Below are 25827 nucleotides of genomic sequence, written 5' to 3'. Positions count from 1 at the left end.
GAGATTGCCATTGATATATTTGGGTTCTGTTGATGATATTCATTTATCCTGGAGATAAACTATTGAATATTCTCTGGAAGACTGAAGAAAACAGACTCATTGAATTTTCAGGATTGAAGAGGATTAGGTATAGAGAACTGTGTGAAAAAGTGTCAGCATTGAGTGTGGGACACCTGAATGCCAGAAGGACTGTGTTGGCTCATGTGGTAGAGAGCAGATAACCAGATGGTCAGGAGTGGGGGCCAGGAAGAGCTAGGCCTTTTGATGCTCCTTGTATTTTAAAATGGATGGTAAGGAGCCGGGTGTTACAGCAGGAGGAAGAGATGTTGTTAGAGGTTGTAAAGAGGAATCAGATTATGATCATCAGAGAGGGTTGTTGAGCACCTCTGTACATGATGCTTACCTGAATGCCTTCAGAAGGAACTATAGGATTGTAGCCCCTGACCTCTAGGGGCTTATTACCCCCATATAACATGTCACCAACACAAGTAATAGACCAGTAAGTCATTAGAGAATAGTGTAAGGCCCCTGGCATGTTTTTTATACCTAATCTATTTGGGGTCCAAAGTAAAGAAAAATATGTGATAGGGAAGAGAAGTAGGAGGTTTTGAGTCCGTACATGAGAAATTGTGGGGATTCAGTAGTGAAGATTACAAGAGAAACCCAAGGTTCTTGTGTTTTCTTTTTGAGACGGAGTCTTGCTCTGTCGCCTAGGCTGGAGTGCAGTGGCGCAATCTCGGCTCACTGCAACCTCCGCCTCCCAGGTTCAAGCGATTCTCCTGCCTCAGCCTCCCGAGTAGCTGGGACTACAAGCACGTGCCACCACACCCAGATAATTTTTTGTATTTTTAGTAGAGTCGGGGTTTCACCATGTTAGCCAGGATGGCCTCGATCTCCTGACCTTGTGATCCGCCCGTCTCAGCCTCCCAAAGTGTTGGGATTACAGGCGTGAGCCACCATATCCAGCCGGTTCTTGTTTTTTCTTAAGGGTCAATATAATGAGAACATTACCTGAAGGGATTAGGAAGTTAGTCCAAAAGAAGTACTTGAAGGCCAAGATTCTTATTTGTTTTTACCATAGTATGTTAGGAATAGATGTAGCAAATCCAATTTAAAATCACTATAGACAGAAAATGTGAATCTCAATAGCATTTTAGAATCTGAGGAACAAATTGCATTCTGTAACATAGTCAACACTTTCTAAGAATTGCTCCTCTTCTGTTTATTCTCACTTTTAAAAACAAAATTCTCTTTCTAGTAGAAACTTTCCTTTCTTCAATAATTCTTACTTAAGCACTTGCCCTGTGCCAGGCCCTGGAGAGTGCGGCACACAGAGCTGAGGAGAGCCCACCTCTGGTAGAAAAGAAAGATACCCGAAGCCCAGAATGGTGTGATGAGTCTTCAGTAGAGATGTTTACGAAGGACTCTGAGCCGCAAGGGAAAGGGGGTGGGGTTTCACACAAAGGAGTTGACATTTAAGGGAGATTGGTCTTCAACAGACTTTGCCACTAGGAGAAAGGGGGAAAAGATAGAGGATCCCTTCCCCATTTCCCAGCACACTCTAAGGTGTGGATCCCTGTAAGCACTTAAGGAGAGATCAAATGTAAAAGTATGCAAGGTCTCCCTTAGTGTAGTTTCACTACTTGTTTGTATGCATGCCTTCTTCAAAGTGTTTTAAGTTAACCAGTTTATTCTCCTAGGGTACCTGTGGTAAAGAAAAAAATTGATAAAAATGTAGGAAACCGAGCAAAGGAATTTCCCTGAAATTACACAGGAATCGAATACAGGCTAGGCCTGGTGACTCATTCCTGTAATACCAGCACTTTGAGAGGCTGAGGCAGGAGGATTTCTTGAGGCCAGGAGTTCAACACTAGTCTGGGCAACATAGCAAGACCCCGTCTCTAAAAAAACAATTTTTTTTTTTCATTTAGCCGGGAATGGTGGTGTGTGCCTATAGTCCTTGCTATGTGGCAGGCTGAGGCAGGAAGACTGCCAGAGCCTAGGAGTTTGAGGCTGCAGTGAGCTATGATTGCACCACCACACTCCAGCCTAGTCAACAGAGCAAGATGCTGTCTTAAAAAAAAAAAAAAATCAGAGACAAAATGGGCATGAGAGTTTTCCGTCTCCTCTATGTCTCCCTAGCATCCTTTCCCCCAATTCTATAAACCGTCATCTCTGAGGTTTGGTGATGCCAGAAGCAGAAAGTTCAATCTACAGCTGTCAGACTTGAAGCCTGCCCCCTGCCTCCCACTTTTTTTTTTCTAGAGATGTGGTCTTGATATGTCGCCCAGTGTTGCCTCGAATTCCTGGGGTCAAGTGATCCTCCTGCCTCAGCCTCTTGAGTAGCTAGGACTACAGGTGCACCACTGCACCCGGCTGAATGCCTTCATTGTTTTAAACCCCTGAAATGACAGGGTTCCTCCTTGCCTGCCTTCTTCCTCCTGCCCCTTGCCTTGTTATTATGCTGTCACAGCCCCCATGGGGAGTCATAACAAGGCCTCTTGCCACACTCTCATAAAAGATGATGCTACATGCCACTAAAATGTGCCATTAAAAAAAAAAAAAACTCACAGACAGGTACATTTATGCCTTAAGCAAAGAAACTTTAATATCAGACTATCTTTTATCCAGGGACAGAATTGCTTCTCTCTCCTTTCGGTACAGCATCCCTCTGTTGGGGGGGTAAAGGGCATCTCTTCCAGGTTTTTGTCAACTGCATGTAGTATTTGGAGTTGGCAGATGTAACAAAAAGATGGAAGTTATCCTTAGGAAGGGAAAAAAAGATTATTCACCTTGACTGATACATGGCAGTTTGACTTGATGGGAAGAATTTGGCCCGTTTCTCCATTGTTTGTGGTTTTTAACTCACATCTTTAAATGTGTTGTAGTTCCCCTCCTGTGGATTAGTTATGGAATCATTAAAGGTCATTGCCACATATGGGATTTGTGTGGGCTCACTCTGTATTGGGGAAGAGAACCCATGTGAAACTGTAGTTCTTTCTCCTTGAAACTTTGTTAGCAAGAATCAATGTGGAAATGCAAAAAGAAAATAAAAAAGAAGTGAGACCCACTAACAAGGATGTAAAATTCCTGAACTAGGATAAACTAGGAGGGTAATCCTTCCCTGGAATATTTGTTTATCTCTTCTAGAAAGCTCATACTGATTCAGTTGCCTAGGAGATTTTTAGGATTATTAACCTTGTAGTCTCTGTTCAAGACTTCAGGGCAAAAAAAAAACAAAAAGACTACAGAGCTAAACTTTAAAATGAAAATGAGTTGGGTATATAATAAGGGCTTTACCAAGTTTGATAGTTTTATTAGGGGTGGCTAAAACATTTTAGAGCATAATTTCTGAATTTCACAGGCACTTCAGTGCTTATCTGTTCTAAAGAATGGCTTAAGGAGAAAGTCCCACTCTCATTTTTTACTAAGTAATTATTCCATTTATATTCTTGTGTCATTTGAGTTCACAACATAAATCTGTAGTTGAGAAGTAAACAGTCATATTTGCAAAAGTGAATTTTAAGTGGGTCCTTCCTGAGTCAAAAAGTAAGTCAACATACATTCTCCACTAGCCTTGCAATTTGCAGTATTTAGGATGATGCATCTACATTAAAAAGGCACCAAGCCAGTCCTATAATATTCTTATTTTCACTGAGTATGCTGTACAAATACATGTTCTGGTTTGGGATTCTATGTGGTGGGTTATTTTTTTTAATATAAATGCCCATAAATGTTTGGAGAATAGATCACAGTGTTTGCTTGTGAAGAAGAGCATTCAGTTTACCAAGGTATCAGATCCAGATTTGAATTCCACTTCAGCCAGCCTAAGCTATAGAACCTTGGGTAAATTACTTAATTTCTCTGAGCCTCAGTTACCTCCTCTTTAGATGGGAGATCTATTTCAGAGCTTTTGGACAAAGTTCACAAGGGAAAAAAGCCATTATCCCCTCTCTTTAAAAGGAATTGCCCTTTGAAATGTTTACATTTGAATCAGAAAGACTGCTAATTTGGTTAAAGATGGTGCAAGCTTTAGCTTACAGTTTCACCTCAGACTCCACTAAAAATAGCCATAATGTGATTTGCACACGGGCACACACACACACACACACACACACACACAAGGATAATACCATAAAGAGAAAGGGAAAGGAGACAACAGCACTCAAGTTTTGAATATGAGACAACAGTAAACAACTGAGCAGGGCTGAGAATACAAGCAAGCAGGCAATCTGATATATTGTAAACACCCAAAGGCTCAGGAATTGGTGGGACCAGATATGTGGAGCCGGGAGTCAAGGTGGGACCAAGAGAGGAGAATTGCTTTAAAGTCAGTTTGACAATTATGATAAGACTAGTTAATCTTTCATTTATTATAAACTAATATGAATTGCTCATGAAAACCCAATAGAAAACAATTGTTAATGTACTGGAGTAAACACCATGGGTGGACACTCAATCTAACAAAACTGAGTGGAGGGTTTTTTGGAGCAAATAAAATAAGTGATACCTGGCACCATAGAAGTCTGGGTCCCATTACTACGTTCAGAGGCATTAAGTGAAAGTTTAGATTCTGAATGTTGAGACCTCCCACCCTGTTCCTAGGACACTAGTGATTACTTTACACTCAAAGATTACTTTTCAGGCAGGAGATTAGCAGAGACTTTCTCTAGGGAAATCTGACTAGGAAGACTTAAAGATCCAGACGTTTGGAGTTCCCCCAAGGAAACAGCCTAGCTAAATCATGCTCCCAGGAGAGCCCTTAGGCTACAAGCCCCATCCATGAGCACAATTTCCAGTGAGATTTTCAGTGCCTTACTCTTACAGAGACATTTGAGAAAGGCCTTTAGGGTCAGAACAGAGGCCTACAACAACTAAAAAGAAAAGCAATTTGGATGGCCAGAAAACTGTGCAGAGGGTAAAAAGTTCAAATAAACTACCAGTAGTATCCTCAGAGGACTAAAGAGAAAATAGTGCACTCAGAATATAAGAACAGGCTGCTGTAACAAAAGGAACTTTCAGAGAACAGCAAGAAATAGGAGAGAAATGAAAATTAAAGAACCAAGTCGGCCAAGTGCAGTGGCTCAAGCCTGTAATCCCAACACTTTAGGAGGCCAAAGTAGGTGGATCACGAGGTCAGGAGATCGAGACCATCCTGGCTAACATGGTGAAACCCCATCTCTACTAAAAATACAAAAAATTAGCTGGGTGTGGTGGCGGGTGCCTGTAGTCCCAGCTGCTTGGGAGGCTGAGGCAGGAGAATGGTGTGAATCTGGGAGGCGGAGCTTGCAGTGAGCCAAGATCACGCCACTGCACTCCAGCCTGGGCGACAGAGTGAGACTCCGTCTCAAAAAAAAAAAAAAGAACCAAGTCAAGAAGTTCATGACAACTTCTTATTAAAGAACCAAGTCAAGAAGTAACATGAAAAATAGAAGTTCCAGGAAGAAAGAACAGAGAAAACAAAGGGGAAGAAATCATCAAAGAAAAATTTTAAATTTTAATGTTATAACATGGGAAAAATATATGTTTGTACAAGATTGCCCTTCTCTTAGTATTCCTATAGAAAAAAAAAATCATTTTTTTTTCCCCAAATGACATATGGCAGTGTTTTTTCTCAGAAAAATTGAGTTTTTGTTGAGGATTAGTAATAGAAATTTTCCCAAGGAAAATTTACTATAAAAAATACAAATAGTTGGATATAAGTACCTTTTGTCTCATTGGAATGTAAAAGCTTAACACATCTAATTTTTACATATACATATTGTTTAATGGATGCCAGATAAGACTCATTAGATATCAAGAAAATGAATTGTGATCTTCTATACATATGAGTAAACACATAAACTATGTAGAGCTGTGTAAATGTAAATAAAAGTATTTAAAAGGTGGCATGGGCCATGTGTGGTAGCTCATACCTGTAATCCCAGCACTTTGGGAGGCCGAGGTGGGTTGATCACCTGAGGTCGGGAGTTCGAGACCAGCCTGGCCAACATGACGAAACCCCATCTCTACTAAAAATACAAAAATTAGCTGGGCATGGTGGCAGGTGCCTGTAATCCCAGTTACTTGGGAGGCTAAGGCAGGACAATCGCTTGAACCCGGGAGGCAGAGGTTGCAGTGAGCCGAGATCGCGCCACTGCACTCCAGCCTGGGTGACAGAGTGAGACTCCATCTCAAAAAAAAAAAAAAAAAAAGTGGCATGGATTACCCAGCCTAGTACCCTTGACAGAAGCTTCTGGAGAAGTTTGATGGCGAGTTTATCATTTTGTCATTTTCTTTCCAATATCATTTTTAGATTGAAGGGCTGTTATCCTAATTCTTGAACTGTTAAAGAGCTTAGACTGGATTAACCAGAATTCAGTTCACATATTGGCACCAACACTTATAATCATTGTGATCTTAGCCAGTTCAGTTTGTCACTCCAAGTGTCAGTTTCTTATGTATAAGTTGAAGGTAACATTAGAATTCATTCATTCCTTAAATATTTATTGAACACCTTTTACGTGTCAAACACATTATTAAGTGCTGGGATACACTGGCAAACAAAATAGGCATATTCCCCTTCCTTGTTGAGCCTACAATGTAATAAGGGAGGCAGAAGATAAACAATAATAAACACATGTTTTTTGAAAGCAAGATTAGGAATATATTCAATATTCTAGGCTTTTTCATGAACACTTTTATTTAACATTAGCAACCACATAAAGTTACTTGAAGAAGTAAGCCTTTTGTTTTTGTTTTTGTTTTTTGAGACGGAGTCTTTCTCTGTCGCCCATGCTGGAGTGCAGTGGCGCGATCTTGGCTCACTGCAAGCTCCGCCTCCCGGGTTCACGCCATTCTCCTGCCTCAGCCTCCCGAGTAGCTGGGACTACAGGCGCCCACCAACACGCCCGGCTAATTTTTTGTATTTTTAGTAGAGACGGGGTTTCACCGTGGTCTCGATCTCCTGACCTCATGATCCGCCCGCCTCGGCCTCCCAAAGTGCTAGGATTACAAGCGTGAGCCACCGCGCCCGGCCCAAATTCGAAATTTTTTGAGCACTAACTTGACCCTCAAAGGTCACACTAATGGGAGCATTTAGGATTTCAGGTTTTGGGATTGGGGTTGCTGGTAAGTATAATGCAAACATTTCAAAATCCGAAAAAGGCCAATATCTGAAATATTTCTGGTCCCAGGTAGTTCAGATAAAGTATACACTCAACGTGGATCATATTCAGTCTCCTGATCCAACTAGTGAAACATTTTACCTGTTGACCAAAGTTTTTGCTGAGAACCATCAAAAGGTGAAAGGATCTGAAGGGCCCAAAGACAAAGGAAATTTCCATGGAAGACTTTATAGGAAAGTGGGGAGGATGTGATTCTGGAATCCTTGTAATGGGTCGTCCCCTCCCGTTGAAGGATGCTTAGGAAAAGAACATGTAACAGTTTCTGTCACTCATTCCCCTGCTTTTCCTCCCTTTTCTGTAATTCTGTCTTGATTTTTTTCCATTGTCTTTTTTTTTGGGGGGGGGTTGTCTAAAATTGTGTGTAACTTAATGCAAAAGGAGCTGTTAAAATGACCTTTGGCAGATGATGGATTGACTAGTTCAGTCCTCTGCAAGGTCTGTGAAGGGATCCAGCTGTCTCAGATTACCATGCCTAAATGTGCATTTTCCAAGGTTGTCAGTGATTGTAGTGAATGTGAAACTGGCAGACAAAGTGAAGTGTTTCCCACTGAATAAAGCATTGTTGAGTTTGCTTTGTGTTCAGAGCTGTCGGGAACAACCATGAGATTGACAAAACAAGATGGAACAGGTGCTAGCAGTCCCAGCTAAGCATTTTGTTATTTTGATGGATTTCAGACTGATTTTAAAGTTTTTCCAACAGCACATGCTCATATCATGTATGCACACAAATACACAGAATTTGAAATTTAAAAAAAAGCAAAGTCTTGATATGAAGAATAAAGAAATAGAAGACAAAGCAGGCATTTGACAACCCATTTTCAGATGTTTGAAGGATTGTCAGTGAAGAAGCAGCAAGCTGATCTTTTATGACAAGAAGGCTGAAACTTCTGAGGCTAAAACAAAAGCCAAAAAAAAAAAAAAAAAACTCCCATGACTTTCTATTCAGTATAAAGAAGGATTTTCTGATGGATAGAACTCTACACTTTCCTCCTCAACAGTGAAATCATTTGCCTTTAGAGGTAAAAATGTCCCATCCCTGGGGACACATAAGTAGGGACTGAATGACTATTTGTCTCAGATTTTTTTCTGTAGAAGAGACAGATAATAAGGTTAGACAAGATGCAGTCATATATTCATTTGGTCACTCAGCAAATATTTTTTTGAGTGCCTAGTATGTGGCAGGCCCTGTGCTAGTCACTGGGGACACTACTGAGAACAAAACTGACAAAATCCCTGCTTTCATGGAGCCTACATTTTAAAAAAGAATACTTGATCATTGTACCTTTTTAGACAAATAAGCGAGTTAGGCTGCACGTGGTGACGCATACCAGTAGTCCCAGCTACTCGGGAGGCTGAGGCAGGAGGATCCCTTGGCCCAGGAGTTTGAGGCTGCAGTAAGCTATGATCATGCCATTGCACTCCAGCAACCGAGCAAGACTCTGACTCTAAAAATAAAAAAGAAAATAAATAAACAAACAGGATGATATGCTAGGAGTAACTGAGTGGTATTGGATTACTTTTGAGTTGAGCTCTGAAAGATAAGAAGGAACCAGTCTTCTAGTGACATGTCTCAACACTAAAATTCTGAGTCTATGATAATTTTGGGAACCATGTCTGCCAACGTTGCGATATCCAGTGGTAAAAACCGCTGCTCCTAGAAAATTCTCTTATATGCCTTATGTTGTATTTAGAGACTAGAATTTTTTTTAACCTAAAGAGAGACTTTAGAACTTATTAAATCAGACCACTTCTCTTAGCAGTGAGGAAGCTGTTCTCCAGGGAACTGGGCAGAAGAGGACTGGAATCTGGGTCTTCTGATGTGAAATGTAGTGCTCTTTCCTCTCTTCCAAGCTCTTGACATCCTCTTGCTCAGTGTCATTCTAACAAGAAGGGTGACAACATCACACTTTTTTTTTAGTGTAACACTTAACAAAGCTATTTGGTATTCATTATCTCTTTCAAGCTTCTCCCCACTCTGAAAAATCAGCAACTTGAAGCATCAAATATTGTTTCACCTTATAAGCATCAAAGTTCCCATTTTGCAAATGAGGAAACTTAGATCCAGATAAGTTAAAGGACTTTTCTAGAAAGGTTAAGTGAATAGCTCAGGCAGCAGCAGTCAAGTATTCTGACTCATGGATTCAAGTCTGCTTCTTCCATCATGCTTTAGAAAAGTAGATCAAGTAGTTTGAAAAAAGAAGAGATGAATGGTAAATGGAACTGAGCAGGAAATCAGATAAAGGAAAAGACAGGTTTACTGTGACTCTGCTGGTCAGTTAAGACCGCTTTTCATAGGATTATACCTTACACTATCCCTGTAGCTGGTTTAGTTTCACCATATTTCAAAATGTGCTAGTTATCTTTCAGAAACTAAGGCCTAGTTTATTTATTAAAAAGAAACACAAATATTAACCTAATCTCCAGTATGTCTACTGTAATAGGAAGTAGGTAGGTAAGGATCCCATCTCATTAGTAAATATTTATCAAGTGCTACCTAGTGTTGGTAGTAAGGGTACAAACTTTGCCCTCAGTGACTCCTTGACTAATAGGAAGAAAGAAAAGTAAAAGTGCAATGGAAACATGTAGAACTGGGCACATGAGAGTGTGGGCTGACATCAGTGTCAGAGAAAGCATTTCCGTTATTGATTACTGCTTAATAAACTACCCAAAATTAGTGGCTTAAAATAACCATTTATTTACTCAGGATTCTGTGGGTCAGGAATCCTAGCAAGGCTCAGCCATTCTACGTAGCATCAAAAGCCTTTCATGAAGTTGCAGTTGGGTAGTGGTTAAGGATGGAAGATCCAAGATGACTTCATCTGTGTGTATGATGCTTTGGTGGGGATGGCCAGGAGTGGCTGGGACCCTTCTCTCCCATCTCCCCTTCATGGCTAGCTTAGACTTCCTTTGTGGTGCCTGGTGTTCTAAGCTGTTATTGGAAAAGCTACAGATCGGTTAAGGCCCAACCACAGGATTGTTCCTGCCACATTCTGTTGATCACAATGTAGGTTCTTGATGATGAGGCAACAGGGTCACATTCCAAAAGAGCATCTTGGGCTGTAGATTCTGTTAAAGCCATCACTGGAAGCACAGTACATTTCAGAAAGCTTCCTAGAAGTGCTGGTATCTAAGCTAAGTTTTGATGAATGGGTTAGATTTAGAGGGCAGTGTTCCAACAGGAGCAGCAGCATGTACAGAGGCCAGAAGTATGAGAATATCAACTGTTGATGACTCCCTTGACTTTGAAATGTCTAGAAATAGAAATGTGAGTGAAGTTGAGCTCAATAGACTAGACCCCAGCACTGATATTTTCTCAAATACCCACAGCTGCATGATTTCAGAGACTGGTTTAGAACTAGAAGCCCCCAAAGCTAGGTCTCTAGGAGACCATTGTCATGATTAGGGGTGCCTGCTGTCAGAGGACACAGGTCAGCATTACACAAACTTTTTAAAAGGGTGTCATTTCTTAATTCTTATTATGAGGATTCAAATGACTGTTGAAGTAAACACATGAGATGGGGTTTGGGGCAGTTAACTCTAATCATTTTTTAAAAATTTTTATGGGGGCTGGGTGCAGTGTCTCATACCTGTAATCCCAGCACTTTGGGAGGTGAGGTGGGTGGATCACTTGAAGTCATGAGTTTGAGACCAGCCTGGCTGACATGATGAATCCCCCTCTCTACTAAAAATACAAAAATTAGCCAGGCGTGGTGGTACGCACCTGTGATCTGAGCTACTTGGGAGGCTGAGGCAGGAGAATCGCTTGAACCTGAGAGGTAGAGGTTGCAGTGAGCCAAGATCGTGCTACTGCACTCCAGCTTGGGCGACACAGTGAGACTCCATCTCAAAAAAAAATTTTTTATGGGTACATAGTAAGTGTACATATGTATGGGGTACATATTTTGATACAGGCGTACAATGTGTAATAATCACATCAGGGTAAATAGGGTATTCACCTCAAGCATTTATCATTTCTTTTTGTTACAAACATTCCAATTATACTTTTAGTTATTTTTAAATGTACAGTAAATTTTTGTTGACTGTAATCACCTGTTGTGCCATGAAATACTAGAATTTTATTCATTCTAACTTTATTTTTGTACCCGTTAATCATCCCCACTCTTCTCCTTGCCAACTACCCTTCCCAGCCTCTGGTAACCATCATTCTACTGTCTATCTCCATGAGGTCAATTCATTTAACTCTAATCTTTTTCTTCCTTGGCAACCTTTTAATCTTTAATAAGAAATAAGTCATCTAAATTCATCATAATGGAAAATGTGAAAATGGTAGCTACTAATCAGTCTAAGCAGTGAGACGTAAGAGGGCCTTGTCAGTTAAGACCATCAGATCCTAATACTAAAGAGTTTGTGTACCATGTTCATTAAGGTACTGTGGCATAGAAACAAGCAAACCAGGCACCTCCAGGTTGACCAGACTCCAGGAGATATCAGCATCAGGGGATATATCATAATCAACAAATTCTTATTGTCAACCTACTGCCAAATGCTATTTCTGGTGTCATGGAGAACATGAAAGTTTATGATTTATACTTTGCCCTTAAACAAGTTAAAATTTATAAGGCACTAGAAACACAGGAAGATGTAGAACACTGGGAACTGTCACCAGGGAGGATGTGATACCCACTGCCCAGTGAAGGGTATGGGCAGGGAGTGGTATGAAGTTTGTCTACAAAATTGTGGGTAGAGTCTTCTGGGATTAACTCCTGACAGAAGAGGAGAAAAGGAGGAACAATTTGAATCAAGTCCTGAAAGAATAGGTAGGCTAGAAATCTATCTACTCATCTGTTGCAACATCTCAGATTCCAGATAGGAAAACTGCCCTCAGTGTTGCATTTTGAGCTATGCAAACCTTTGAAGAACATTCATTTTTCAATTAGAAAAATAAAATGGTTTCTTTCATTAATCATGACTAAACTTTGTCTCTTTAACTCAGAGTCTCTCACGAATTTCCTCAGTGCACAGAATACCATGGAAAAAGACCTTTGCCATTGTTTTTAACTGACTTTTAGAGATTTAGTTATATACCCAGATATTTTCATTAGTATTCTGTGAGTAGAGCTATTGATGGAAATCAACATGGAATGGTCAAAGTGTCTGTAAAGCTAAAAAAGTGGGTATTTTTAAATTGAGGGTTTTTTCCCCTTTTTTATTTATCAATTAGCTGCCTTATACTTACTATGGCCTAGTTAAAATTGTATATTCCATTTAAACACAATATCTAACCAAAAAGTTACTCAGCTAGGGTTTTTGGTCTAATGTAGTATAGACAGATTGATATACACATACACAAACATAAACACACGCATATATATATATATATACACACATATGCTTATATATACACAAGTATACACATATATACACACACCTATGCTTATACATACATAAGTATATACATACACACACACACACACACACACACACAAGGAAAAAAAGAAAATGATGCAAGTGAAATAGCATATGGGAGAGGAAGGAGAATTACGTGTTTTGGGACAGCAGGGTTAGAAAGACCAAGGAGCATTTAAAGATTCAAAGCAATAGCATTTAGCCTGAAATCTACTTTTTATCATCTTTACCCAACCATCAGAATGAAGAAAGACAGTGTCCAGCTGTAGCAGTAGTTTGGTAGCAGGAGAATTAGACGTAAAGGTACTAGTGCCTGAGGGGTGGGTCATGAATTAATAATTGCTATGTGGCGGATGAGCCCCGTCAGAAGAGCTGAAAATGAGGAAGTTGCCTTGCAGAGCGCTATCAATCACTCAGTGACCATAACTTCCAGTAATTAGTGTATTTTATGGGCCTTTGCTTCAGTGGCTCGAAAGCACATATGCTCCAGTCACAGCTAAACTTTGCTGGAGTAATATTCCAGGATGATTTATCCTCCTGCTGCACTGGGATATAACCCTATATTAGGTGAAGATTGTGAACTAAGCTGCAATAAAGTGTAAGTTTAGGTACAGTTTGCCCAGGTTGAGACCTCAATGTATCACGCTTTTCAGCATTCACGGTTAGGCTATAGCAGGCAATCATTTTTAACAGTGAAACAAATAAAGCAATTAAAGGAATAGCATTAGGATATTGTACTTGTGAATTACTGTTGCCCTCTCCCTGTTTAAGTGTCTACTGTAATAAGCCCATTTCTTTTTTTTTTTTTTAAACGTACTCTATTAGAAACATTTGTTCGTTTTTTGTTTTTTGTTTTTTGTTTTTTAAGTTCCAGGGTACATGTGCAGGATGTGCAGGTTTGTTAAGAAATATCTGTAATGCTGTCTTTTCTCCCTTATTATTAATAATCTGGGACAGAATGCAGGACCTTCTGAATGGTAGATAAGTGCTTGATTTATTTATTTGTGCTACTGTTTGGGCTCCTTAAGTAAGTTTATATCAGTGGACTTTGGTGAGGACAAGTAGTTGTTGTTTTTTGTTTTGTTTTTAGTATTGGCACCCGTTAAGGAGCACTCCTGATGGGACCCTCACATTTAGGCTCTTCCTACACAAAGAAAAAAACGTTACTTACAAGCTCTCAGAGTACTTGGCGCTTTTCGTATAGGCATAATGAGTTACCTGCTGTGGCTCACCCACTGCACTAGAAGTCTATGAAGTCTTTGCAGACAGGGTCCTTTGCCATTGCCAAAACATTTGTAGAGCCCAGTGTTCCTAGGCTCTTAACAAGCTTTGCCACCAACTTACAGTATGACCTTGAGCAAATTAATTAAGCTTCTGGTGCCTCCGTTGGGCCATAATTCTGTTTGTGTTGAAGAAATCCTTCGAGTTTGTAGGAAAGAGTTTGTGAAAATAAGCATAAATTGAATAAGGAAAAAATACCTGTGGGTTCACTATATTCTCTTGAGAGTAAAGTATTTCTTCATCACGTTTAATGATGGTGTCTTTGAATTTCCTTAAATAGACACCAGTGATAAGCCAATTTCACAAGTGTAGATGGAAGGGTGTACACAGTTTGATGCTTTCGTTACATTTATTATCCCATCTTTAATTTGCAGTGTATTATAATATCATACAAGTTAAACAATAATAATAAAACTAATTGTCTTTAATTAAAGTGAATTAGATTTTGATTTTAATATATTTGCTGTAGTGAGTACTGATAATGTGGAGGGTCCCAAAGGTTATTAGGGCATGTTTCTGTTAGGCCTGATGGTGTTAGTAATAATCCTCTTCCTCATAGTTCTAGACATGAACAAATATGTCACTTCATCAGTCTCTGTTACTCGCACTTATGCCCCTCCACAGGGGTTGATGATTCCACAAGTTATCAGCTAATGGCGTTATACATTAAAAATTGAAGCTTTCCTCACTCTGAGGCCTTTCAAGGCTTTGTTCTTAAGCCCCAGACACTTTGGAGTGCAGCTGCAAACTATAGGCAGAAGATTAAATTAATTTGTAACTCTTTTTTTTTTTTTTGGTCCTGCATTACTAAATCCTCCACATTTAATTGAAACCCTACTTCAAGACGCTTTGTGTTTCTGTGTTCTTTGTTGTCAGTTTAACCTCCAAAGCACTTTAACACTGGTAAATTGCTGTTATATCCTTTGGATTGTTTTTAAACCGTTCAGTAAGAGAACAGTGAAGTTGATACATGGGGAAAAAAGTAAAATCTTAGATTTTGAGGTATTTAATATTTATTATGGTTCTTCACCAGCATAGTTTCAGATGATTTAAACTCTTTCTCTAGGACTGTGTAAATTGGTCTTGGGATGAAATCTCACCTAGGGAATTTTATGTAATCCAGTAGTTAAGTCTGATTTTTTAAAGTTTCCCTGTGTCTGAGTGTTCCAAAGTGGCTGCTGCATTTCTATAAAATGAAGGTTTAACTGCAGCGCACAATCTAAATGCAAAATCCTTAGATGGAAATTTAATTGTGTAAAATGTACACAAGGTAATTAAGAACAAATTTTAGGACATTTCAGACTATAAAGTTGTCTTTCAGCTAGATCACTGGCTATACTGAAAATGCTTATTTTCAATTTGTAGTTATGCCGAGAAACATAGAATATGTCTAAATTCAGAATAAAAAAATCCAGTGCTCTTCAGTAGAACTGTAAACTTAAAACTACTCCCACAACATAGTTGATATTCTGAGTAGGAGACTTGATTACTAAAAACATGTCTTGAATTTGTGTCCTGCACTTGTTTTCTGGCTACAATGTTTGTTTTCTCTTTATCATTTATGATTCTATGACAATAATTATTTTTATTATCAATAAAAGCCATTCTGTTGCTTTGTCAATAAATAACTTCTTTTTGTTAAAATACAAAGGTTTTTATCGTGTTGTATATTTGGCAATTGTTATGATCTCTCTTTCACACACAGGCACACATACAAATATATTTGTTATTTAAATTATAAAATCCAACATATTCAAATGCTGCTAACTGAAGAGCATTTTATAGATTGTGGTTGGCCAAGTCAAAGGTCAATAAGATGACACTAAGGAACAGTCCTATTTTTAGGGTGAGGTGTTAGTTATTTAAGTGTATCCCCAACTGGTAAACACGTCAGACCATTCTTTTTCAGCCTTTTACATAATAAACGTCCCACAACAGAGTCTTCAGCAGTTTGCTAAATCTTAAGTATTTGGAATTAAAGTGTATTTTTTAATTTAACATTAAATAGAATCCCTTATCTCTACCTCCACCCCCCGGCTCCAAATAAATAAAGCTTTTCGAAATCTTTTACGATGTGAGCTGCTCCCCTTGTGGGAATGAAAAGGATATGAGACCCATTTGATGAATTGCTGGCACTTATGTGTGTCTACATTTTTCAGTACGCTTTTTTTAAAAAAAACTAGACTTAAGCTGCCTATATTACATGGTTCTTTTGTAAAGATGATAAAGAGAGCAAAGATTTCTATTGGCTTAGCCCTAATCTATTTGCTTTGTTGTGATTCTTTTTTTTTTCTTTCCTTTAACTGTCAACCTATTTATAAATCTAAATCTACATACAAAGGTCATTGGTTGGCTGAACTTAAACCATTTTACTCAGTAAATTTAATTAAGAAAATACAGTGCAACTCATAAGCAAATGAGTTTTTTCCTAGTTTTAAACCAAACCACCCTCTTGAGTGCTGATTGCCTTGCCCAACCCCTGGTGATACAGAAACAGGCAAAATTAAAAAGGACATTAAAGCTTCATTAAATCTGAAACACATTTAGTACAGTGACATATCTGCAGGCCATTTCAGAGAAGATTACATACTCTCTTTTGTAAGTTTCCTAATTTATAATACCTTGACAATAAAAACGGGAAATGCAAGTAGATTAATAGACCAGTAGGGGTAAAAGATACAGAATGGCCCCAGGTCTGCCTGTGTGTGAAATATTCACTTGGAGCATATGTGCTCCTTCTTCCCCATAAGGGTCCCATGTTTATTTTGACTTTTGTCAGCCTCATGGAGAACTCGTTCTTTTTTATTTATTTATTTATTTATTTTTGAGTTAGGGTCTCACTCTTGCCCAGTCTGGAATGCAATGGCATGGTCAAGGCTCACTGCAGTCTCTACCTCCCTGGGCTCAGGTGACCCTCCCACCCTAGCCTCCCAAGTAGCTTGGACTACAGACTCATGCCATCACACGCCTCTCATTTTTGTAGAGAACTCGTTCTTCATGCAGCTATATCTACTAAGAAACCATTTTCTTTTTTACCTCCTCCCAATAGAACTTGATAAAAAGAATTCTAGAGCCTGGCTATATGTTTCCTTCTACTTTTCTATAAGACAAATAGTGAGGAACATAAACACTATAGCTGCATTAGACCTAGAGGGATAGAGGCATACATAGAAGGCAGCGGTCCTCTCCTGGGGCCTTAAAATGACTGCTTTCAGTGCCAGCCTAATAGTGCACTTGCCAGTTTTCACTGGCATAGATGCCCAAGTCTTTCAACAGCCCAGTGGTGACACTCTGTAAGAGAGGAAGTGATTGTCATCATGCTGCAATTGCAGCGGTACCTACTAGTTAAGATCAAAGAACTGGCCGGGCGCGGTGGCTCACGCTTGTAATCCCAGCACTTTGGGAGGCCGAGGCGGGCGGATCACGAGGTCAGGAGATCGAGACCACGGTGAAACCCTGTCTCTACTAAAAAATACAAAACATTAGCCGGGCATGGTGGCGGGCACACATAGTCCCAGCTACTCGGAGAGGCTGAGGCAGGAGAATGGCGTGAACCCAGGAGGCGGAGCTTGCAGTGAGCCGAGATTGCACCACTGCACTCCAGCCTGGGCGACAGAGCGAGACTCTGTCTCAAAAAAAAAAAAAAAAAAATCAAAGAACCATTCTCTGTCTTCTAACTCTAAAGAGGTCAGACCTGCAAGATGTCTTACAAGCAGTCCTCCCAGGAACATAGTTAAAAGATAGGACTGAGGTTCCACAAGATGTCAGGAAATAACACTGAAAGCAAAGCCAGACCCATGAATGATGAGTTCACCAGTTCAAGCACTGGCACCTATTCCCAAGCAGACTGGTACAGAGAGGCTCCCAGCTGACCAAACTGCACTAAATTTTCTCTCTGTTATCTTGCATGGCATTGTCTTACAGAGCAAACAAATAACATCAGCCATCCTTTTTTACCTTGTACAGTCATGACAGAGAGGGCCAAGTAGACGAATGCACATTCCCAAGTTGGCTGGAGCCTGGCATCTCTGTAGAACCATGACCACTTGCAACCGGAAGCTTTGTGTTGAATTGGGAAGAATTCACATTTTTTTTGCTGTATCTCACTCTGTTTTAAGCCATCCGTTTACCATTGCTTAATTCTTTAAATGGCAAGAACCAATGGTCAGTGTTGGCACCTGCCAGCTAGTTTAGATCTTGACTGTATGTGTGGTGAGCAAGTTTCCTCTGTCTTTAAGCCATGTGAACAGAATTCTTCCATGGTCCCTAATGACATGCTGAGCATACACCCAAGTGAATGGCACAATGCCTGTGGAAGGCCTTGAGCTAGAATGTTCTAAGTGTTTTGTAGTAGTTATTAAGCTATTAGCTTTTTTGGGTGTGAGACCCTCCTCTTGCTGGTTTTCTAACTCCAAATGGAAGTATATGCAAAAGTCATAATCCACAGATCACTGTGACACCTGTTAAGTCACTGCAGACTGTTGCAAATGCCTAGTTCACCCATCACAGTAGACCATAGTAATTCCTCCTGAATCAGTGTGCACACTGTGATTGGCCAGAAACAAACTATTTTCAAAATGTAGGGCAAACCTACAAACCTGTATTGCAAGGAGGTGGGGTGGGGACAGAGGATGGGAGAACTGAGTCTCTCCCCTTTCCCTCCCCGTACATAGACAACAAATATAATCACACAAAACTTCGAAAGGGAGTTTGGCAAACATCTACACTCTCTTTCTTTCACCCCATCTTGTGATGTTTTTGTTATGTACAGTGGAAGAGATTAATGATATCCATCAAATGAAATGATGATAGTATACCTATATCTTGAAAATCCATACACATAGTGTATATTTTGTGTACAAGATATGAGTACAAGGTAATGAAACTAGGTATTCTAAAACATACATATATACACATACACACAAGCATATGTGCAAGCAAGTGTTGGTCTTTTCAAAGTAGTCACCTTACAAGGTCATAATGTTTATTCCTGTTACCTGGCTATTGTTCATATTGGTTTTAGAACTTTGATAACTTCAGCATATTCATGTCTAAGCAACAAAATATTTAGTTTTTGTACGTGGCTTTGGGTTTTGGTAATATCCATAGGCTATTCAAACCTTAGTCTACAAATAATTTACATGATGAATAAGCTGAGGGGTATAATTTTAAATCCAAGATAAGGTGCATACTAATAAAATGAAATAGGCATTCTGTTAATTGAAATAATTCTAAAACAATTACAAAAGGAGAATTCAGAAATGTTTGAGCAGTGTCAGTGTCTTTGAAATAAGTGCAGAACTTCTCAAGATCTAGAAAGGCAGTTTAATATGCAGGAAGGAACACTGGATTAAGTTGCAAATCTTAGGGTCAGTTCCTAGGCTTCCACTTATTAACTGTTTGGGAGCTACTTCAGTGGGACTCTGGGTTTTAATCTTTGAAGTGGGTTGCTGCTCTCTTAGATCCATTAGTGTTAAAGTCCCTGATGTTGCGATTCTGCTTTGAAAGTAGTTACAAATACATGTAAATGATGTCAGGACTGAGGATGGGCCACATTATAAAATTGCAAAGTTTTGCCAGTATTTTCTTTAAATAGGTTTTGGTATGTTTGTTAAATTTTATCTTTTTGGCCAGGTGCAATGGCTTAGCCCTGTAATCCCAGCACTTTGGGAGGCCAAGCCAGGCAGATCACTTGAGGTCAGGAGCTCAAAACCAGACTGGCCAACATGGTGAAACCCCATCTCTACTAAAAATACAAAAATTAGCTGGGCATGGTGGTGTGCGCCTATAATCCCAGCTACCTTGGGAGGCTGAGACAGGAGAATCACTTGAACCCAGGAGGCAGAGGTTGCAGTGAGCCAAGATCACACCACTGCACTCCAGTGTGGGTGACAGAGCAAGACTCTGGCTCAAAAAAAACAGTTTATATCTTTTTGCTTTATATCAAGCCTATTGCTGGTTGGATCATTTTGTTTTTACAGGTGAGGATTCAAGGATCAAAATTAAGTGACTGGCTCAGAAACAGAGCAGTTTACAAATCAAGCTAGATTGGAAGCTTTCAGACTTAGACCTACAGTTCTGATTTCACAACCTTGATATGGCCATTTTTGCCACTAGTGGGTAGAAAATGGATGAAAAAACTTTAACAAATGGATGAAAATAATGGCGCAGTTTTCAATTTCATAATAATGTGCATTCCCCACTTCCTACGACCCTTCATTTATACTTGTAACTGAAAATTTTGTGGGTTAGTAACAATTAGATGTTCCCATTTTACAAGACGAAAAGCAAAGAGTTTTTACATCTCTGTCTAGAAGAAACTGTTGCACACATGTAAATGTGAATAATGCCCATACAGCTGAGAATATTACTAAGGGAAACCACATAAGGATAATGTTTTGTTATTAAAATTAAAATATTTTATCAGGGATGCAACATCGTCCATTGAAAATGTCCATTCTAAATACAGCTCTTAATGTAATTACAGCAATAATTTAGTTTGTACATTTAAGGTTGTGAACTTTTTTATATTTGCTGGATGCAGTTCTGAAATTTAGTACTTGTCTGTCTTAAGGAGATCTGCCCTGCATGCAAATCTATAACTAGACAAATATTATTTCCTTTCCCAGCTTGCTCTTGGGAGGTTTCCATATCCTCAGGTAAGATTGTTCATTACTGCTGTTTGCCACTGTGACATTCATTCCTATGTATGAAGGTGCAGGGAGCAATTGTGAACATTTGAGCCACATACAAATAAATCTGTCCTGTTAAATTGAAAAGTGATATCTTAAAGGAGTCATTTAGAAATCTCTATTGATTTTTGATTTTTTTAAACTCCTGATTTTTTTCTTCTTGTTAAAGGTTGAGAGTGATCATTGTGCTTTTCCTTTGTGTGACATTCGGGATTTTTTTTTCCTGGTCCAATACCATGTACTCATTTTGAGGATGGAGGAGAGAGCCAGCCTTTTCTTGATATACTTTTTAAGCTCTTAAATTCACTTAAAATTTTTTGAGTTAAAAGATTAAGACAAAGGGTGAAAGCATCTAATCTAGGTCATTATTTTTGCTAGGTAAATAGGCCCCCAATTTTATGAATGTAATTTTGAACATATTATTTAAAAATATTTTGCTCCCTCCTGTCTACATTTATAAGAAAACGAAACAGTCCATTATATTAGCATTGCTGACTCTAATCTTTATTAAAATTTCTTTAAGATTTTTATTATAGAAGGGTACTAGCACTAAAATATAAAGCTATTTCGTGGTTTGAAAATGATTCCCCAGTGTGTGGGGGAAATAAGTGAAATGTCTAGAGGGATGAAAAATGAATGGTTTGACTGTTTTCCTCTGGTTGATGTTCACTGTTTTTCTGGCATCTTGGTCTGTACAGGCCGAAGTGCCTAGAGGCATGTCTGATTTAAAGGTGGTGTTGGTCTCTGCTCTTTAAGCATCTATTAACTTGCTATTATTATGCAAATAAGTGTTGTATTACACATACTAATTTATGCATGGTTAGATTATGCAGATGCATCACAAACATGGTTATTGAATAATAGGATGGGGCTCATTCTCTCTACCATCTTTATAAGCAGTTTTAAGCAAATTCTCCTGGTACCAATGTGGACATTTAAAGACCCTTTATTCAATGAAATGTCTCTTTTGTATTCTTTTGCTTTCATAGTTAAAGCCATCAGATAAGCCGAAGAGAAATCGTCCAAGTTGTTAGGTTCAAGAGTGTTAGTCTCACTTTTCAAATTCGTAGACTTTTTTGTTTAAATGTAAGCTTTTCCTTATAGAGAAAGTCTAAAATGCAGTTGCTTGGCATGAATGCTGCCATTTAGTGAGATTTTAGTGTATATAGCCTTGCTGCTTAGCTCTAGGTAGGCCATCAAATTAAAATTACATTTTCAGGATTTATAGCTCATTAGAATATTTATCTTAGTAAGCTTCTTATTCTGTCAGTAATTTCTAAACAATTCAGTTTGGCCAATTTGTGAAATCCCCTAAAATTTTGAAAATGAACTCACAAGCCCTATACAATATATTTCTCAAACAAATCTTAGTAGAAAACTTATAAGCCATCCAGTAAAAATTCCAAAAGTTGAGAATGTAGCAATATTCTCGAGATTCCTAATGTCTAGAGTAGTTAATCAGTGAGATTTGATGGGTGATGAGTCTAAGAAATGGATTGCCATGGCCAGGTGCAGTGGCTCACGCCTGTAATCTCAGCACTTTGGGAGGCCGAGGCAGGCGGATCACGAGGTCAGGAGATCGAGACCATCCTGGCTAACATGGTGAAACCCCATCTCTACTAAAAATACAAAAAAAAAAAAATTAGCCGGGCATGGTGGCGGGCACCTGTAGTCCCTGCTGAGGCAGGAGAATGGCTTGAACCCGGGAGGTGGAGCTTGCAGTGAGCTGAGATCACACCACTGCACTCCAGCCTGGGCAACAGAGCAAGACTCCGTCTCAAAAAAAAAAAAAAAACAAATGGATTACTGTCACATTTGACAAGTGAAGCACATGAAGGCTGTGGTCGAATTTGAGAAGAGGCTATTTACCTTTGCAGTATGGTTTTCCTGAATGTCTAAATATATCTTAACTTGATTAGTCAAGTGGAAGTTGGAAAATTCTAATACTATGCTGAACTCCCTAGTTAGCAACAACCTTTATGCCAGAGTTGGGGTGGGAAACAACTGTATTCCTTGAATCATGATAGAATGTTGTCACCAAATTGGTACTTCTATCTGAAATAATAGAAGCAGCTTTAATGCCATTAGGCCTAGTTCCTAAGTTTTTCAACAGAAGTTTGGGTGCGTCGTTGCTAGAACCACTAATGACTTTTGGTGGAGTTGGCATTTATTTTACAGGCTTTGTACTATAAGCTGAAGATTGGGAAAGGGTACTTTATAAATGCCTTTCCTACCCCTCCCTTATGCCCTCAAAAAAAGCACACGAAGAAAAATGTGTATTTTTATAGTGTCACAGAGGCTGAGTTATGGAATAACTGTCACAGAGGCTGAGTTATGGAATAACACCTTCTCTTTGGCCCAAGTTATGTCATTTGAACTCCTACCACTCTGTGAAATAGCCTCCCCTCATCAATTGGACAAACAGAATGGCTGATTTGCTCACTGTTAAAACTGTGACTGGTTTGGTTTCTTTGAATCCCAAGTGGAGTAGGCAGCAGTGAATCATAGACTCTTAGAGTTGGAAGGGATCTTAGACATCATCACATCAAACTTCTCTACAATGTCTCTGAAAAGCAAACATCCACACTGCTTGAACACTTCCAGTGACAAGAAACTCACTATCTTACAAAGCATCCACAGGGTCAAAGCAATGTTCTATTTATCAAGCTGAGAACTATCTCATCCTAAGTGTCACTCACTAGTCTGATCCTAGAACGCATGAAAGCCTTTCATATATCCTTAAGATCACATTGGTTTGATTGTTCCTAGGACTAGGGACAGTGCCAGGGAATTGCTGCTGTGAACCCAAAGTCTAATCAGGGCACCAGACCTGAGTTGTCTTCACTAGTGGCAAATTGAAAGGAGTGGCCTATTGGAAGGAGCCCTGGACCATGAGCCAGAATATTAGAATTAGGTGCTGCCACAGTCTCACCACAGGTCTTAATTGTTGCTTTGTAACTCTGAGGTGTCAGTTTCCTCATCTCTAAAATGAGGATTCTAATGCCTACCTCTCCTATCTGATTAAAGGAGGTATGCTGATCAAATGAGACTGTGGATATGAAACCACTCTGAAAAGTACAAAGGGCCACCCGTCTGGATCAGATGTTGGGCTGCAGCACAAAACAGAATTTCCCAACTGTCAATCATAGGTTGTAAAAGGATGTTCTTAGCAACATGCCAGCCACAATTGGAGCAGAGTATAAAATGAGCAGAGGGCAAAGTGGGGAGGCGGGGCCAGCTTCAAGACTTGTCTTCCCCCAGCTCAGCATCAGTGCTGCTGACAGCGTCATTAGCAGCCCCTCTTCCTGCTGGTGACACAGTGTGTACCCAGTGAGGACGCAGAGAGGGAGGAGTGTTGGGAAGATACTAGGGACAGTCAGTGCCCTGGGAGCAACATAAAGGTTAAAGGGCCGGGTTTTTGTTGAGATAGCCATTCTATATGAGTTTCTTTGTTTTGTGGGTTGGGTCTTTGTTATTTGAAAGCACTGTTTTAGTTTCCTTTAGGCTTTCGGGTTGCATAACTTCCTTGGCATGCAGTTTAGGGTTCTAAAGAAAAAAAACATGAAGAGCACAGTCTTACTACTACTGCCTATAACAGGAAAAACGATGTCTTGGCTTCACCTGGCACCTTTCCCACATAGGGTTCCAGTCTCAGGCTGTTACCTGACTCAGGCTGTGCATTGTACCTGCAGGGACTTATTTCCAGCTTCTAGGTGAGCCAACTCAGGCTCAGAGAGGCAAAGTACCTTGCCTTAGGCAGGAATGGCTACAGTTAGGTCTAGGACTTGCAGACAAATAAGCCAACTCACTGGCTCTTTAACTTCTTCATTCGTTTGGCTATTCATACCCCTGTTCTCCTTTCCACTCTGCCCCACAACCCTTCTTCTAGTTTGCCCTCTCTGCCCTAGGGAGGCCTCTCATATAGGTGAGAAATGCTGAGCATTGGAGGGTTGTGCCATTGTGGATGGTGACAAGACCATTCCCCAGATCCCGCTTGCTTTTCTTACCATGTATTTAGCAGAGTAATGGGAGATCCAGAGGGACCCAGAGCCCTCACTGACCCCAGTGCCATTAAATTCTGGGTGCTTGTGAAGCATATTCTGCAATATGATAATGAAAAATTGCATTTTTAAATATCTTGCAAACAGTTTCTCAATTTCTGGAACAATTTAGCTTTAATAGTAATCTGGAAAGATGTGAAGGTCTAGACAAGGACTGGAGCTGCCTATAGTTAATCATGTAGATCCAAATTCAGTTGACTTAAAAAACATAATGGTGGGCAATGGTTTGTTTAATGACACCATAATTTAGGAGAAATGAAAAGGATTTCCTGCTAAAAATTGTCATCCTTCATTCAAACTTTACAACAGTGCCCTGCATTAAGATGATAGCAAATCCATTAAGGAGACTTCTCAGGGGATGCATCAGCTCTGGCATTAGGAAATTTGGCAAGCAAGATGCCACAGGAAAGTGAAGATAATACAGACACAAATGTATTTAAAGTACTTTTGCATGTATAAAAATACTGTTCTTCTTTTGGCTGCAATTCCTGATCTTGGTTAATAAATTACATCAAAATGACCTGAAGTTAAAAAAAGGGAAAAAAATCTGAGCAAATAGTGCCCCTGGTATTGTAAAGCTTTGAATGTTTTCACACCCCATTAATTTATTACTTCTCTTTCTTCATCTTTAAATTTCATTTTTTTTTTTCAAAAATTCCGACTCCCCGCTGCTGCAGTGATTTTCATCTTGTTGTTAATTTTCCCTGCTCCATATGGAGCTCCAGACATTTCACCTGGAGGCTGTACTAGATTTTGCTGTAGTGATCGTACTTCCGGAGGCCAAAACTGTCATTTAGGGTTCCTGGTGCATCTGTCTGCGCCAGGCTTTTCACTGGCATGGGAGAGTGTGAATAACAAATTGGATGCACCTGAGATTCGGATGATTAGTGTGTTTTGTGAATCTCCACGACTTGTAAGCAGATAGCTCTGCGGGGAGGGGGGCCTTAACAGCGACTGTGGGTGAATCTGTACTCACACCTTACATTTGGGGCTTTGCAAGGGAAGTGCAAACATCCTAGGCAGTCTGAGTGCAGAGAGAGTAACAAATATTTCATCCTGCCTTGTCATTGATTAGAAAAGAGCCTTTAATTTCATTTCACCCCATGTTGTGATTAATTTGCATTCTTTGTCAGAAGTTAATGGAGTTTTTTTATGGTTCACTCTGAAATCCTTGAAGACATCAGACTTGATCTGATGTTTATACAACCGCCAGCGGAATTTTTTCGTTTGATTGATGGCAAGCTTGATGTTATTCCAAAC

The 25827-nt window shown here is 39.6% G+C and overlaps 1 protein-coding gene across 8 annotated transcripts in view; it reads left to right on the top strand.

Moving 5' to 3' along the window:
- Positions 1 to 25827, top strand: part of MAP2K5 (mitogen-activated protein kinase kinase 5) — a 260015-nt gene that overhangs the window by 159952 nt on the left and 74236 nt on the right. For 6 of the 8 annotated variants that reach the window (XR_010120698.1, XM_055278008.2, XM_055278009.2 and 3 more), the window contains exon 17: positions 20444 to 20473. The exons of the other annotated variants lie outside the window; for them this stretch is intronic. Coding sequence is in view for 5 of the 6 variants with exons in the window: in XM_055278008.2 (XP_055133983.1) it covers positions 20444 to 20473 (30 nt within the window). In the remaining variant the exon portion in view is untranslated. The remainder of the gene's footprint in view (positions 1 to 20443; positions 20474 to 25827) is intronic. 8 annotated transcript variants of the gene reach the window in all.

Source organism: Symphalangus syndactylus, chromosome 5 (genome assembly GCF_028878055.3).
Source record: "Symphalangus syndactylus isolate Jambi chromosome 5, NHGRI_mSymSyn1-v2.1_pri, whole genome shotgun sequence".
NCBI lineage: Eukaryota > Metazoa > Chordata > Mammalia > Primates > Hylobatidae > Symphalangus > Symphalangus syndactylus.
Note: the sequence above shows the minus strand (reverse complement) of the source record. Positions and strands in the feature narration are given on the sequence as shown.